This window comes from Rana temporaria, chromosome 1 (assembly GCF_905171775.1).
Source record: "Rana temporaria chromosome 1, aRanTem1.1, whole genome shotgun sequence".
Lineage (NCBI taxonomy): Eukaryota > Metazoa > Chordata > Amphibia > Anura > Ranidae > Rana > Rana temporaria.
The window spans coordinates 589671304-589687218 of record NC_053489.1 but is presented as its reverse complement, the minus strand read 5'-3'; the positions used below and the strand labels follow the sequence as shown (position 1 = coordinate 589687218).

Sequence of the window (15915 nt, the reverse complement as noted above, 5' to 3'; positions counted from 1 at the left end):
GTTAGCAGGGTAGAGTACAGGGCATCAGCAGGGCAGAGCACTGGGGCTATCAAGGCAGAGCACAGGGGGTTAGCAGGGTAGAGTACAGGGCATCAGCAGGGCAGAGTAGAAGGGGTCAGCAGGGTACAGTATTGGGGATCCCTTGTGCATTCCTGTGGGTCACATGTCAGGCAGCCCATTCATTTTAACAGACTTCTCTATGTCTAAGAAACTTGGAAAATAAGTCCCTGACCCTCTTACAAAAAAAAAAAACGCACCAAAATGCAGCACCATGCGTTTTAGCAGATGTGTGGGGGTGCCATTAAGAATTCATTGCACTGCCATGCATCTCCTAAAGAGCAGAGCGTTTCTGTGTATCAGGAAAACGCACAATTAGAGCGTGTGAGTCACTGTGTTCCCGGGCCGCAGTGGTCCTCCACCTAGAAGCGCACTATGATTTGTAGCGGGTTCAATAATAAAAAAAAAAGAACACACCATGAGAAGCTTTCCCATAAATGATCCTTCCACACAGAGGAGCCTTGAGACCACACAGGTGGGGGAGCCAGAGCTGGGACCTTACATGGACTGAGGGGGATTTCCATGTGACTGGGGACCCAACACATGACCAACCAGCGCAGCTTTACCTTGTCTTCTTATATAAGAAGGGAATTAGTTCCGGTGAGAGAGTGGGGGGTGTGTAGCGGGGGCACGGGGGTTCTTTGGGTCATGCGTTATAATCTTTGGATATGCACAGAGCACTCTACCCCATGGACTGGTTCCCTGGTTCAATGATTTATTATAGGACATGGCTCTCTTAGGTCTTGACCAATCATCATCCTCTGTTAGTCTCCTAGGTCTTGACCAATCATCATCCTCTGGCTCCCTTTGTATATAAACAACACCCGACCCCAGCACTCCTCTAACCACGTTCAGAGGATCCTCCCTATCCCCACCCTACCCTGGCACCGCCCCCAACAGGCGGCAGTAGGCAGTGATTGGATGACTCGCACAGCTCCGCCCCGCAATGCATTGTGGGGACTGTAGTCTGATATGGTGAGGAAACTACAGCGACAGAACTTTTCCTTCTTGCAGAAAGTAACTATTCATAGGCGGCGTGCAGCCAGGTGTCCGGCAGGGGGAGCCAGTCTTTCTTCATACGAATCTCATAGACCTGTCTGTCCCATCTAGCTCCTCCCATCTCCCCACAGGACCTGATTGTACTGCGCCTACTCCGCTCAGAGGGCTGGATAGTGATGTGGGCGTGCCCGCCTGACACGCTCCAGTCTTGTATCTGATTACTCCTGCCCTGACGTCACGTGTTCCCGCCCCCTGTGATCCCTGGATGGAGTTCCCGAAAGCGGAGCGGCCGTACCGGATGATCTGAGGAGGAGAGGGATGGATGGAGGCGGGAGGAGCGTAGCCTGTGTACACCTCACTGACAACCGGGCTCTACAGGTACCGGGGTGAGGGTCTCTCACTGACAACACTTTGAAAAGCAATAAATGTCGCTCTTCCTGGACTGGGAGAAGTTTGCTGGCAGAACCTGCGGCGCTCCACTCTGAACTTCTACACTCTATTCCCACACTGACCATGCTTCTGTATGGGAGCTTACTGAGGTGCGCAACTCCTAGGAGGTCACACATCAAAGTGACCTCCTCATTATGTCTGGGGGAGGGGATAAGGGGGGAAATAATTACCTGACTCCTCCCCATAGGGCTGAAACCCCACCCCTGAAGGGCCCTCCAGGACTACAACCTATCCCCCGCAGGGTCCTTCTGGGGCTACAGCCAGTCCCCGGGGGGGGGGGGGGGGGGTCCTTCTGGGGCTACGGCCAGTCCCCAGCAGGGTCCTTCTGGGGCTACGGCTGGTCCCCCATGGGGGCCCTCCGGGGCTTTGATCGGTCCCCCTATGGGGTCCCTCCGGGGCTACGACTGCCTCCTCCTGGACTACAACCCATCCCCCAAAGGGTCCTTCTGGGGCTACGCCCAGTCCCCAGGGGGTGTCCTTCTGGGGCTACAGGCTGTTGTCGGCGGGGTTTTTTCCAGGGCTATGGTCGGCTCCTCCAGGACTACAACCCATCCCCTGCAGGGTTCCTCCAGGACTACAGTCCATCCCCATATGGTCCCTCGGGGGCTACAACCACCTCCTTCAGGACTTCAACCCATCCCCGGCAGGTTTTTTCTGGGCCTATGGCCAGTCCCTTCGGGGCTTTGACTAGCCCCCCATAGGGTCCCTCTGGGGCTACAACCCATCCCCGTCGGGGGTCCTGGGGCTACGGCCAGTCCCCGGCGTGGGTCCCTCTGGGGCTACGACCGCCTCTTCCAGGGCTACAACCCATCCCCCACGGGGGTCCTTCTGGAACTACGGTCGGCCCCTCCAGGACTACGCCGGTCCCCCGCAGGGGTCCTTCCAGGGCTATGACTGGTCCCCCTCAGGGTTCTTCTGAAACTATGGTGGTCCCTCTGGGGCTACAACTGGTTCCTCTGAACATAAGGCCGGTCCCTCCGGGGCTACAACCCATGCCCAGCAGGGTGCCTCTGGGTCACCCTGGGGGTACAACTGGTCATAGCTGGGGCTACAACCCATCCCCCGTAGGGTCCCTCCGGTTCCCTGCAGATACTTTGTAAGCTGAGATGCAGCCTAATGCCCCTGTATTGCATATGATGATGCTGAGGCTTTGTCCACAGACCGGAGCTTCAGGCACATTAGGTAAGTAATACAACCAGCACCATACCCCCCTAGACAAGTCCCCCCCCCCCCCCGTACTGCAAAGGTGGATTTTTGATATTGCTGGAGTTGGCCTTTACTCTGCTTATGTAGGAGAAAAGGAGTAAGGGACTTTGCAGGTGCCAAAAAGAGTCAAAGTGCTAACAGTATAATAAAAATGGGTATTCTTTTTATTATATTTATTTTATTATTTTGCTTTTAAATGTCCTTATTTCTTCTGAGAAATCCTCACTTCCTGTTCTTCTGTCTGTAACTCCACACAGTAATGCAAGGCTTTCTTCCTGGTGTGGAGAAAGCCTCTTGAGGGGGGAGGGGGCGAGCAGGCAAGTCGGGACACTCTCTACTTTGCAGATAGAGAAAGGATCTGTGTGTTAATGGGCTTCCTGACACTCCTGCTCGCCCCCTCAAGAGGCTTTCTCCACACCAGGGAGAAAGCCTTGCATTACTGTGTGGAGTTACAGACAGAAGAACAGGAAGTGAGGATTTCTCAGAAGAAATAAGGACATTTAAAAGCAAAATCGAAGGATGAGGTAAGAGAAGGAGGACTGCACTAAGGTAAAGGAAGCTATTTAGGGAAAAAAATTTTTTTCCTTTACAACCCCTTTAAGTTAAAATCAATATTTTTTTTTCTAGAAAATTACTTGGAACCCCCAAACATTATATATATATTTTTTTAGCAGAGACCCTTGGGAATAAAATGGCAATTGCTGCAATATTTTATGTCGCACTGTATTTGCCCAGCAGTCTTTCAAATACAATTTTTTTTGGGGCAAAAAATACACTTTATCTATTAGGTTGGGTTCACACTATACTACACGACTTTCATCCTACTTTGCTCTGCGACGTTGGTACTATATTGATCCTACTTTGGTCCTACATCCATTCGACTTTCATGAACAGGATACTACTTTGATCCGACTTTGCCCTGCGACTTGAAGTCCGGCTTTCAATGAGCGGGGATCCGACTTGGATCCCTGCCAATATCAGGCACTGTGCTTGATATGAATCTTGAGAGGGAACTCTATGCCAAATCTTAACAAAAAAAAAACGGCATTTGGGTTCCCCTCCAAGAGCATACCAGGCCCATGGGTCTGGTGCGATTTTTTTTCTTCCGGTGTTGACTCGACGCTCCCTTCCGCTGTAATGCCGGGTGCGCGGCTCGCATCGATTTTATATAGACCTCTTATGACGTCACAGTCCCAGCATGCTCCGGGTGGTGACGTCATCGAACAAACAATATTTGATGTCCCTTTTTCCCCACAAATAGAGCTTTTTTTTTTTTGCTATAAACAAAGAGCGACAATTTTGAAAAAAACACAATATTTTTTTTAACTTGTTTGCGATAATAAGTATCCCAATTTTAAAGAAACAAGAAAAACTTTTTTGTTTACCTCAGTTTAGGCCGATAAGTATTGGTGTAAAAAATCTCTATGTATATTGATTTGCATAAACGTTCTAGCGCCTACAAAATGGGTTATTGATTTATGGCATTTATTTTTTTACTAGTAATGGCGGCAATTGCTTCTCAGACTTTTGGCTAGGATCAAGTTTAGTATCTGTTCTTATCAGTTACCAAGTGGTGGCGCTGTGTTACTGTCCCTGATTCATGGCGGTGGATTAGGGGTGGCGGTGGCTTTGCAAATCCACTTGGTGTAATGGTAACCTGGACGGTTAGTATCGGGGTGAGCTGAAACTGAACTGCTCAACGAACTGAGGGCCGTTAATAGGTCTCTTTTTTTTAGAGAAAGCCATAAGGGTTACCCCCTGATGGGAATGAGGAAACGCTGGGTCTGGCTGAAGGGTCGGGTCCCTGGCTTCTGGCATGGATTGGTGTAGTTTCTGTTCTCTTCAGTTTTTTGGGGGAAATAACACTGGCCCTCCTTTCCTACCAGGGGGCGGTTAGTATTTTCTGAATGGAATTGGGTAGGGGGCAATGGGAGCGGTTGTGGAGCCTTTTCCTCATGGGGCTCTCCCTAAGCTCTCAGAACTCCATACCTTCCTGGTAGGGATGGGGGTTGTACTGGTCTGGCTGTCGGCTGGGTTTGAAGAAAGCCTGTGTTGTAGAACGTCATTTGATGACGAAACGCGTCTGGGAAGGACAGGCAGTATCGTCACCACGTCTTGAGGAGGAAGGGCTCCGTTTAAACTTGCCGGCCGGCTTGTTCTGATTTTATACTGCATGCTGCTAAGCTGTTTTTACTGTGATGTTGTGTAAGTACCTTCCAACCGTACTTCATTAAAACCTTTATGACCGAATTACGCTATGGTGCATCCCTCTTTTGTTTTTTAACTGTATATACGGGAGAGTGTCATCTGGCGGGTTCCTGAGTGCTGCTTCCTCCATTGTGATCTGTCATCTGGTGGATTAAAGGCCGCGGCTGGGTTATAGCCAAATGCACAATTGGCTTACCCTCTGGTAAGCAGCCACTTTTATTGGTGAAGGGATCACTTCAGACAATGCTTTTCCTCACATAATGGTGGTCTGCTAAAGTTTAACTACATGAGTGTGTCTGCTGGAGGATTCGGTTTAACTACTACAATTTTTTTCTGTGATAATATCTATTGTGGACTATTAATTTACTCATACGGACTGTTTTTTATTATTATAGGGGTTATCCCTTATGATCAATTAATTTTTTGGCGCAGCTTTATTTTGTTTTTCTTTGTGTTGTATTTGCCCCTGGAGTGGCAGTCCAGGGGTGCTATAGATTCACGATGATGCGGACCACTTGAATTATGGCACTACACTGCACTTTGCACACTTCCCCTCCCCCCCCCCCCCCCCTCCCTGCACCTGCCTCTAGGGCCAAGCCTTTTGGCTAGTACCAGAGGAATTTTTTTTTTATTCCTGGCCGAAGGGCCGGCAATTGTTTAATACAATGGCACTTTTCACTTCCCCTCTCCACTTCCGTCCCCAACTTCTTTTTATTTAAGCCCTCTGTCACTTTTTTGTCTGTCCTTCCTTTTTTTTTTTTGTTTACACGTTTTTGCATATGTGACTGGTAGGGTGTAAAGTCCTCAGGCCTGCCCTGAAAGTCTTGGGAGGGGGTGCACATGGCCTTCTGGCTTAGTTCGCCCTCTCTCATGCGGTCTCCTTTCGGGGGAGCCCCACCTAGTACTTGGGTGGGTCTATTTCAGCAGACCCTCCAAAGAATGGCGTCCATCTGGTTTCGGCCAGATGGACCAATGTATGTACCCCAGTCCCTGTCTGGAGCGTAATTCCCCAGGGGGTCAGGGCAAGGTCCTTTTGATTACGGAGGGCCATGTGTACACCCGTTGCACGTTTTTGTGTTACACTGTGTGTGACAGCGGGTGGTCGGCAAGTGGTTAAATGTGGTAAACCTTAAACAATGTGGTGGACCGGCATGTGGTGGACCGGGTGGATAAATTACTGGGAGGGGCTGGGCATGACCCAGCTGTCTTGGTCCACGTTGGAACCAATGACAGTATACATGGAAGGTGGAGGCTCCTTAAGAATCAATTTAAAGAACTAGGCTGCAAGATGAAGGGAAGGACCTCCAAGGTGATATTCTCTGAAATATTGCCTGTGCCATGCGCAACACAGGAAAGGCAGGGGGAGATTAGAGAGCTGAATGCATGGCTAAAGACCTGGTGTAGGAAGGAGGGATTTGGGTTTCTAGAGCACTGGGCTGACTTTTCATTGGGGTGCAGCCTATATGCTAAAGACGGTTTGCACTTGAATGGAAGGGGGTCTGCTGTGCTGGGGGAGAGGTTTATGGGAATGCTGGAGGAGTATTTAAACTAGGATTGAGGGGGGAGGGTGAATTAGAATTACATCGAGCAGACAGGTCAGTTAGTGGTCAGACATTAATGGAGAGTGGAATGGGGATAGATGGGGGGAGGGTTATGGCAGGTGACAAGAAAGTTCCCATGTTGCAAACAGCCATTGGAAATAATAGTGCCATTTGTACTACTATAAATTATATGAAAAACACCAGAGAAAAATGTAACAATACATTTAAGTGTTTGTTCACCAATGCCAGAAGTCTGCCAAGCAAAACAGGTGAGCTGGAAGCTCTGATGCATGAGGAGAGCTATGATGTAATCGGTATTGCTGAAACTTGGCTTCAATCCTCACATGACTGGGCTATTAATATTCCTGGCTATGCTCTCTTTCGGAAAGACAGGGTAAAAAGGAAAGGTGGAGGGGTCTGTCTCTATGTGAGAAGTGACCTCAAAGCAAGCGTGAAAGAGAACCTGGTTGATGGAGAGTGTGATGAGGCTGAAGCATTATGGGTGGAACTGCATACAGATGTGCGTAGTTCAAAATTAATCATTGGAGTTTGTTATAAACCACCCAATGTTAATGAGGAGGTGGAGACTCAGCTCCTTGCACAGATGGAAAGGGCTGCAAGGTCTGGGACGGTGATAATAATGGGGGATTTTAACTACCCAGAAATTGACTGGATTAATGGCACTTCTGGGACAGTTAAAGGACAAAAATTTAAAAACCTATTGCAGGACAATTTTATGGTGCAGTTTATTGAGGCCCCAACTAGGAATGATGCCCTGTTGGACCTGATAATTTCAAACCATGCAGAGCTTATTACTAATGTTCAGATAAAGGAACACCTGGGTAGCAGTGATCATAACATGATTTCATTTAATGTTAACTATAAGCAGGAAATACATACAAGGATGAGGGCTGCTCTCCAGGACTTGGACTGGGAGGGACTATTGACACAGATGAACACAGAACAGAAATGGGAATTTTTCAAAAAGACTGTGTGGAACCTCACTGCAAAGTATGTTCCCATGGGCAATAAGTTTAAAAGGCTAAAAATAAAACCTATGTGGCTCACGGTCAAAGTTAAAAAAGCTATAAACAATAAGAAAGTAGCTTTTAAAAAATATAAAAATGAAGGAACACTAGTGTTGTTTAAATGTTACAAAGAATATAACAGGATATGCAAAAAGGAAATCAAGGATGCAAAAATTCAAAACGAACGACAGATTGCAAAAGATAGTAGGACAAACCCCAAAAAATTCTTTAAATATATTAATAGTAAAAAGGTGAAGTCTGAGCATGTAGGCCCCTTACAAAATAATCTAGAGTGGGTGACTGGGGACAAAGAGAAGGCAAATTTACTAAATGTTTTCTTCAGCTCTGTGTATACAATGGAGCATGGGGGAGCTCATGTCCAAAATGGGGGTGGGAGTGACACAGCCCCAAATCCACAATGGCTCAAAAGTGATATGGTCCAGAAATATTTAGACAGAATAAAGGTGGATAAAGCACCTGGACCTGATGGCATCCATCCACGGATCCTAGGTGAGTTGAGCTCTGTCATTTCAAAGCCACTGTATCTAATATTTAGGGACTCATTAAAGACAGGAATAGTACCACTGGATTGGCACAGGGCCAATGTGGTGCCCATATTTAAAAAGGGAACAAAGTCTTTACCAAGTAACTATAGACCTGTTAGTTTAACTTCTATAGTTGGGAAGATACTGGAACGTTTAATAAAAGACCACATGGATGAGTTCTTGCTGGAAAAAAACTATTTAAGCAGCAGACAACATGGATTCATGAAAGACAGAAGTTGTCAGACAAACCTGATTTCCTTTTATGAAGAGGTAAGTAAAACCCTGGACAGAGGAGTGGCTGTGGACGTGATATATTTGGATTTTACAAAAGCGTTCGATACAGTTCCGCACACACGGCTCATGTGTAAGGTAAGGTCTACGGGATTGGATATATCGGTTTGTAAATGGATAGAAAACTGGCTGAAAGACAGAATTCAGAGAGTCGTGGTTAATGATTCTTACTCTGAATGGTCCAATGTTATGAGTGGTGTACCCCAAGGTTCAGTGCTGGGACCCTTACTTTTCAATATATTTATAAATGATATTGGGTCTGAGATCAAAAGTAAAATTTCTGTCTTTGCAGATGACACCAAGCTATGCAGTGGAATAACGTCCTTACAGGATGTCTCCAATTTACAAGCCGACCTCAATGCTCTGTCTGATTGGGCGACTAAGTGGCAGATGAGGTTTAATGTAGATAAATGTAAAGTTATGCACTTGGGGGCTAAGAATATGCATGCATCATACATACTAGGGGGAGTACAACTGGGGGGGTCTGTAGTGGAGAAGGATCTGGGGGTTTTAGTTGATCATAAGCTCAATAATGGCATGCAATGCCAAGCTGCGGTTTCCAAAGCGAGCAAAGTCCTTTCTTGTATTAAGAGAGGTATGGACTCCAGAGACAGAGATATATTTTTGCCCCTGTTCAAATCATTAGTAAGACCTCATCTGGAATATGCAGTTCAGTTTTGGGCACCAGTTCTCAAAAAGGATATAGGAGAACTGGAGAAAGTGCAGAGAAGAGCAACCAAACTGATAAGAGGCATGGAGGAGCTCAGCTATGAGGAAAGATTAGAGGAACTAAATTTATTCACTCTTGAGAAGAGGAGAATAAGGGGGGATATGATCAACATGTACAAATATATAAGAGGTCCATACAGTGAACTTGGTGTTGAGTTATTCACTTTACGGTCATCACTGAGGACAAGGGGGCACTCTTTACGTCTAGAGGAAAAGAGATTTCACCTCCAAATACGGAAAGGTTTTTTCACAGTAAGAGCTGTGAAAATGTGGAAAAGACTCCCTCCAGAGGTGGTTCTGGCCAGCTCAGTAGATTGCTTTAAGAAAGGTCTGGATTCTTTCCTAAATGTACAGAATATAACTGAGTACTAAGATTTGTAGGTATAGTTGATCCAGGGTAAATCCGATTGCCTCTCGGGGGATCAGGAAGGAATTTTTTCCCCTGCTGTAGCAAATTGGATCATGCTCCGCTGGGGTTTTTTGCCTTCCTCTGGATCAACTGTGGGTATGGAGTTGGGTGTATAGGATTTTACTGTGTTTTTTTATTTTGTTTTTTGTGGTTGAACTGGATGGACTTGTGTCTTTTTTCAACCTGACTAACTATGTAACTATGTAACAATCACCTTCTGAACACACTTCAGGTGATCTTTTTCACGTTTAAAGGGGCAGCTACACTCCTGTTCATTAGCTCTATCTATGTAGTGCCAATCCTTGGTTATTTATATGCAAACCTTTTGAACCAACTACAAGAAACGTCTTACCTGTGCTTGCCAGAAAGGGCTTCTCTACTAAGTCATATTTTGCTTGCAACTTGATTTATAACATTTGTATCGTGATTTTTATTTAAATTTTTTTCGTTTTCAATAAAATAGGCTATATATATATATATATATATATATATATATATATATATATATATATATATATATATATATATATATATATATATTTTACCTTTCATGAATTGAAAGACTATTCTAGGTTTCTGAACTGTATTGTTTCCTAACAACTAGGACTTGGAGCTGAATGCGGAAATTAACCCTCTTAGGCCCCTTTCACACTGGGGCAGGAGGCGCGGTGGCGGTATAGCATCGCTTCAAAGAGCACAAGTAAATTTGACAGTTGGCATTCAAAGCATGCCTTGAAGGTAACCGTTTTGGGACACCGTTAAATCGTTATGTTTAATACCACTTGAGTACACATACATCTCCACCTCCTATCAGGGGTAGGCAACCTTTGGTGCTCCAGCTGTTGTGGAACTACATTTCCCATGAGGCATTGCAAGGTTGGCAGTTACAATTACTCCCAGAGGCATGTTTGGCAGTTACAATTGTAGTTGAAGTGCCACAGTTGCCTACCCTGACCTAGTTGCTAGCAGGCAGTATGTCATAAAGTTGCTGGACTATGCGGTACAGAATGAGTCTGTGAGAACAGAGGTAACGCTATGGAGAGAGGACTGAAAATTAGGCCTGTAAGGTGGAGAGAGCAGGGCGGTTTTCAAAATTGGGAGCTAAGACGTCTAACGAGGCAGGCACTGTGGTGGAGTCGGAGGAGAAGCTGGGGCGGTAATGACTGTGTGGACAGGCACATCGCAGATCCGGGATACCAATGCTGGTATGGCTTTTTTTATTCAGTAAAGTGTCTGAGGTGTTTTAGTGTGGGGCAAAATGGAGGAGAGCCTTTATTGGGTCCATTTTTATACATGAATGCTGCATGTGTCTGGAAATTGGAGACTGGAGGAGTGAGTTGCAGTGAACTAAACCCATTGATTTATGGTCTCCCAAACCAGTTACATTCAAGGCATGCCATGATTGATAACTGTCACAACCGATTGTACTCTCCACCAAACTGTCAAGCCACCAAATGACGTGTTCATAACTGATCACATGTACAGCACCATGGCAACTACAGATCAAACACAGGCTAAGATGGCAGCTTCCCTGGATGTAAAGGATAGGAGGGTTTAGTTCTGCTTTAATTGTGAAGTATATATTCCAATGAGCCTTGACCGTGTGGATATGTTCATGGTTGTGTCCACCTGTAATTACAGATGGCTATGTGGGTACCCGTACAGTGTCAGCATGTTTAGTATGTACTGTGAATAGGCCCAGACTCTAAACCACATTGAATATGCAGTGCTTCTTAACCATGCCCAGTTTTCACCAGGACACCTCAAGCAAGGGGTTTCTCCCTTGCCACTGTGGGTCCCAGAGACTCCAGTCTGCCCCTAGACGTTTGTCCTTTTCTTGTCTAGCGTTCTGTGAAATCATGCAGAGCAAAGAAATTCTATAAATTGTGATACTTTTATAGAAAATATGACTTGTTTTGTAAGCTTAGGTTCACACTTGTGCAACCTGCGTTTTGCGGGTAGGGCACACATGAAAATGTGGGCATTTTTTACATGCTTGGAGTGCTATTAAGAATTGCATATCTGCTAAATTGTGCTCCTTCCCAACCCAGAGTTGTGTTTTTGCCTGTGGGCCGGGAACGTGCACAATTTAGCAAGGGATCCTGACCAGCACAGCTGTGATTCAGGCAATGATCACAGAGAATCTCATATGATCAGGGTAAAAAAGCTGAAATCACTCGCTGTGGCCATGAAGGGCTGAAGACTTATGCTGGCCATACACTCCACGAAAAATCGTCCGAACGAACTTTCGAAAAACGAAAGTTCGTTCGTGAGCGCAAACGATAGTGCCATCATGTAATGACTGATAAATCGTTCAGTGGACATAAAAAAAAAAAATGGTTCGTTTTTTTTTTTACATATACCTAGTGCAGAAAGTTCGGACAGAAAACACATTAACCTTCCGATTTATCGTTCGTTCGGCAGAAAATTTCCAAACTTGTCCTTCGGTTTTTTGGCTCAAAAACGTCCAAACGATTATCGATTTTGTGCCCATTAACTGGCCGAAAAACGAAAGATCTTTCGTAACGACCGAATGTCGGCCGAATTTTCGTATAGTGTATGGCCAGCATTAGAGCACATTTGACGCTATGCTAAAAGTATTTAATTGGCTTGAAAAAATGCAAGATTTTCCAATCCCTTTCCTGAGTAGAAGTTTGCAAGGTTTTCATTCTCTGTCCAAAACTCTGCCTGTGTGAAAAACGAGGGGATAATATACCAACATACGGATCACGTAACGCTTGTGGCAGTCATAAAATGATATGAAGTTCTGCCTGAGGCTCTGTTCTCACCATGCAGGTGTGGTGCGTGTTTCCGGCAGCTGATTCATTTTAATAGGCTTCCCTTTGCAGAAGTCCCTGACCTGTTTGCAAAATTGTGTTGCGCAGGACTGCATGGTTCTGCCCATGCGTTTTGGTATGCTTGTTAGCAGATGCATGGGGGTGTAAAAGAATTAAGGACACAGCTGTGCATCTGCTAAAGGGTAGTGCGTTCCTGACACATACAGAGTGTGAACGTAGCCTCATGCAAAGATAATGAGTAGCTGTTTCCAGAGAAAACTTGGCAGAAAACCACAGATATAAAACTAGAGTACATTTGAAAGATATATTCAGTAAGAAAATTCAGCTGTGTATATTATCTAAAAATTCATAGGGAGCTGATGTCATTTAACACAGCACAGAGAACATTCAGATGTCTGACAGGTCACATGACTGCAAAATCATACTTGGGGTGCACACCCTAAAAATGTGTTTACATTGAAGATGGTGCCAACAGCAAGAAAGACCAATAAACGGTGCAAAATGGATTATAGTGCACACATACAAAAATCCTGCAAGAAAATACGAGCATTTGGTAAAACTATATGGTCATATAGTGCTAAGCCCACTTACTGCGTCACATGACTAGATCTCTACTCCTCTATCCAGTTCTTTTTTATTTCATTTCTTTATTTAGGTTAAGGGCATGCTATCTTTTATTTTATTTTTTTATGAATTTGCTCCATAATACAATCGTGATGTTTCTGATAAATTTATAATATTGCTTTTATTACTAATTAGTTATAGGTGTGGGTGTTATTTTTGTATAATGGGGGGGGGGGGTGGGGGAATAACTTGATTAGGAAGGAATTATTTATCTTCTCTAGTTTCATTCAGTATTATCCTGTATTCTTCTTTTAAGGATAACTCCACTTTATTTCCCACTTTTATTGCACCTATGGCCCCTTTCACATGTGCGGACCGTATGTCTGCTTTTTCATCCATCCGTTTGCGGATGAAAAAGGGACATACATTGGTGATTGCGGGTGTCAGCGGATAAGCATCTGCTGACACCCGTAATCACCCGCCTCCGCAAAGATCCGATTTTGCGGACGGAAGAAAACCCTATTTCTCTTTCGTTCATAGACGGACACAGCCTTCTTTGACCTTAGGGTTATGCTTCTTCCTACCAGGAGATTTAGGCAGAATTCTACAGCACTTAAGGTGTTAAAACCTTTCCTTCATGCCGCTCCTCCCAGGGGGCGTGGCTCCTCCAGGCATAACCCACACCCTGCTCTAGCAGCCTCAGTTTTTTTCTGCCTAACGACAGGAGAGTCAGGCTCTCTCTGGAGTCCTGGACTCTGGAGTGTTTTTCTTGCGATTTTTTTTCTCGCTTTTATTATTTTTGTTCCTGCATTTTTGAATCCTGCGATTCTTCTATCAACAGCCGACTGGGTGACAGGCTGGGTCCTCGACCCTTGTAGTCCCCCCATGTTCTGCCTTCGAGCGTGTCCCTTAGCTCAGCTTTGGGACGTCCACGACAGGCCCCGTTTCTCCAGGGGCGGCCGGGGAACTTCGGTTCTAGGGCACACATATGACCGGTCTTTTATGGCTTTGTCACAGTGTGTCTGGCCGACAGCCATGCCGTTCACGGACGTTGGTTCTGTCTGGGATACCTCCAGCCGGGTAGTCGCAGGACGGGTAAGTAGTGGCCTCTTACTCAGGTAAGTGGTCTGGCTGGAATGTTTCCCTTGGGAGGGCGACTGAGGGTTTTTCCCTGCTTTCCTCTCTCCCTTATTCCTCTCCCTCCTTCCTTGTTTGGGTGACGGCTGTGCAGGTTTTTTTTTTTTCTGGGGCTCATGTTCACTGGACCCGTGGTGTAGCGGGGGCTGTGTGTGTCACTGCAGGGGGCTGTGGTGTTCACTTCTGGACTTTTTACAGTGTGCTGTATGGTGAATTTTTTGTGTGACAGTTTGTGGTACACTGTCTTTAAATCTGCGCCACGGCGGCCATTTTGCCGGAGCCGCGCCTTATATTACTCGGCAGCCATTTTCTTGGGGTCCTGTGCTGTTTTTTCAGCTTTCGGCGGCCATTTTGCCTTTTTGCTTGGCCTCTTGTGACAGTTTCGGCGGTGGAAAAAGACCGCAAATCCGTCTGAGGAGACAGACGCAGCGCTGCAGCTTTTCTCTCAGCACTACTAGTCCTCCACAGACCACGCTGTACTGGGAGGGTGGTGAGTCCCAGGGGCCCCCATCCTGTTCTAGCGGCCAGGAGGTGACCTGTGTTTTTTTTTCCCTGCTTTGGCAGTGGGGGTGAAACGGCACTGGCACTATGGAGCCTGAATCAGGCCCCTCATTCCTTACAATGCCTGAGTTAACCCTTAACGCCCCTTCCCCTGCCACATCTGTTGAGGCAATGTCGGCTGTCCTGGAGTCCTTTCTCACCAGGTTTGAAGCAGCTAGTGCCCGGATGGGGGGGTAAAAAGCGCCCCCTCCCTGAGCCTGCTTCTGGGGATATCTCTGACACAGACCCTGATGATGCTATTGCTGCTTCTGGTTCTGTTGGGTCTGAGGATGCGGGCTTAACCCACATGGACAGCGAGGATGACTCTGCTGCGGAGTCGGCTGAAAAGGAATTTGTTGTAGCTCTTATTTCTGCGGTGCGCGAGACTCTAAAATTGGAGGATGTGGCGGAGACACCAGCAGTGTCGGTCCCTTTTGGGTTCCGCAAACCACCACGTACCGCCAAAGTGTTCCCTTGTGTTCCTTATTTGGACAATATGTTATATAAGTTCCTACAGCGGGGAGTGGACCAGGCTCTTGCCTTGAGCACGATCAAGAGTCAGATTTCTGCTCTGGCTGTTTATTTTCAGCATCCCTTGGCGGCGCACTCCTTGATTCGCACTTTTTGTGCAGGGGGTCCGTCATGTGGCCCCTCCGGTGCGCCCTCCACTGCCTTCATGGGACTTGAATTTGGTCCTCTCGGCGCTTCAGCGTGCCCCTTTTGAGGACATTCGGGAGATCCCTTTGCTGACTCTGTCGCAGAAGGTGGTCTTTCTGGTAGCTATTGCCTCTATCAGACGGGTGTCTGAACTGGCGGCCTTGTCATGCAAGGCCCCCTACTTGGTCATCCATCGGGATAAGACGGTGCTGCGCCCGCAGCCCTCTTTTCTTCCGAAGGTCGTTTCGGCCTTTCACATTAACGAGGACATTGTTCTTCCATCCTTATGTCCTCAGCCGAAGAACCTGAAGGAGGCCACTTTACATTCTCTGGATGTGGTTCGGGCCCTTCGAGTTTACTTGTCGGCGACGGCTCCGTTCCGGAAGTCGGACTCACTGTTCGTGTCAGTGTCCGGTCCCAGTAAGGGCCTGGCAGTCTCGTCGGCCACCATTTCCAGGTGGATCCGACTGGTTGTCCTTCAGGCCTATGCCCTGAAGGGGCGGGCGCCTCCTTTTTGGGTCACGGCGCATTCGACCAGGGCGATCGGGGCCTCTTGGGCTTTCCGACATCAAGCCTCTGTGTTACAGGTGTGTAAGGCAGCGACCTGGTCGTCGGTCCACGCTTTTTCGAAGTTTTATAAGGTGGATGTGAGTGCATCTTCTGATGCCTCCTTCGGCCGCCGGGTGTTACAGGCGGCAGTTTAAGGTTGGAGTTCCTCCGTTGAGTAACTCCGGTTTTGTTTGGGGTGTAACCTGT

General features: G+C 46.7%; 1 protein-coding gene across 2 annotated transcripts in view; it reads left to right on the top strand.

Annotated features, from left to right (window-relative positions):
• The first annotated feature begins 1218 nt into the window (after window positions 1-1218).
• Window positions 1219-15915, top strand: part of KLHL5 (kelch like family member 5) — a 120348-nt gene continuing 105651 nt past the window's right edge. The window contains exon 1 of one of the 2 annotated variants that reach the window (XM_040335128.1): window positions 1219-1434. Coding sequence is in view for 1 of the 2 variants with exons in the window: in XM_040335127.1 (XP_040191061.1) it covers window positions 1375-1442 (68 nt within the window). In the remaining variant the exon portion in view is untranslated. Of the gene's footprint in view, window positions 1443-15915 lie in introns of both variants that reach the window. The other variant, XM_040335127.1, reaches the window with a different exon arrangement.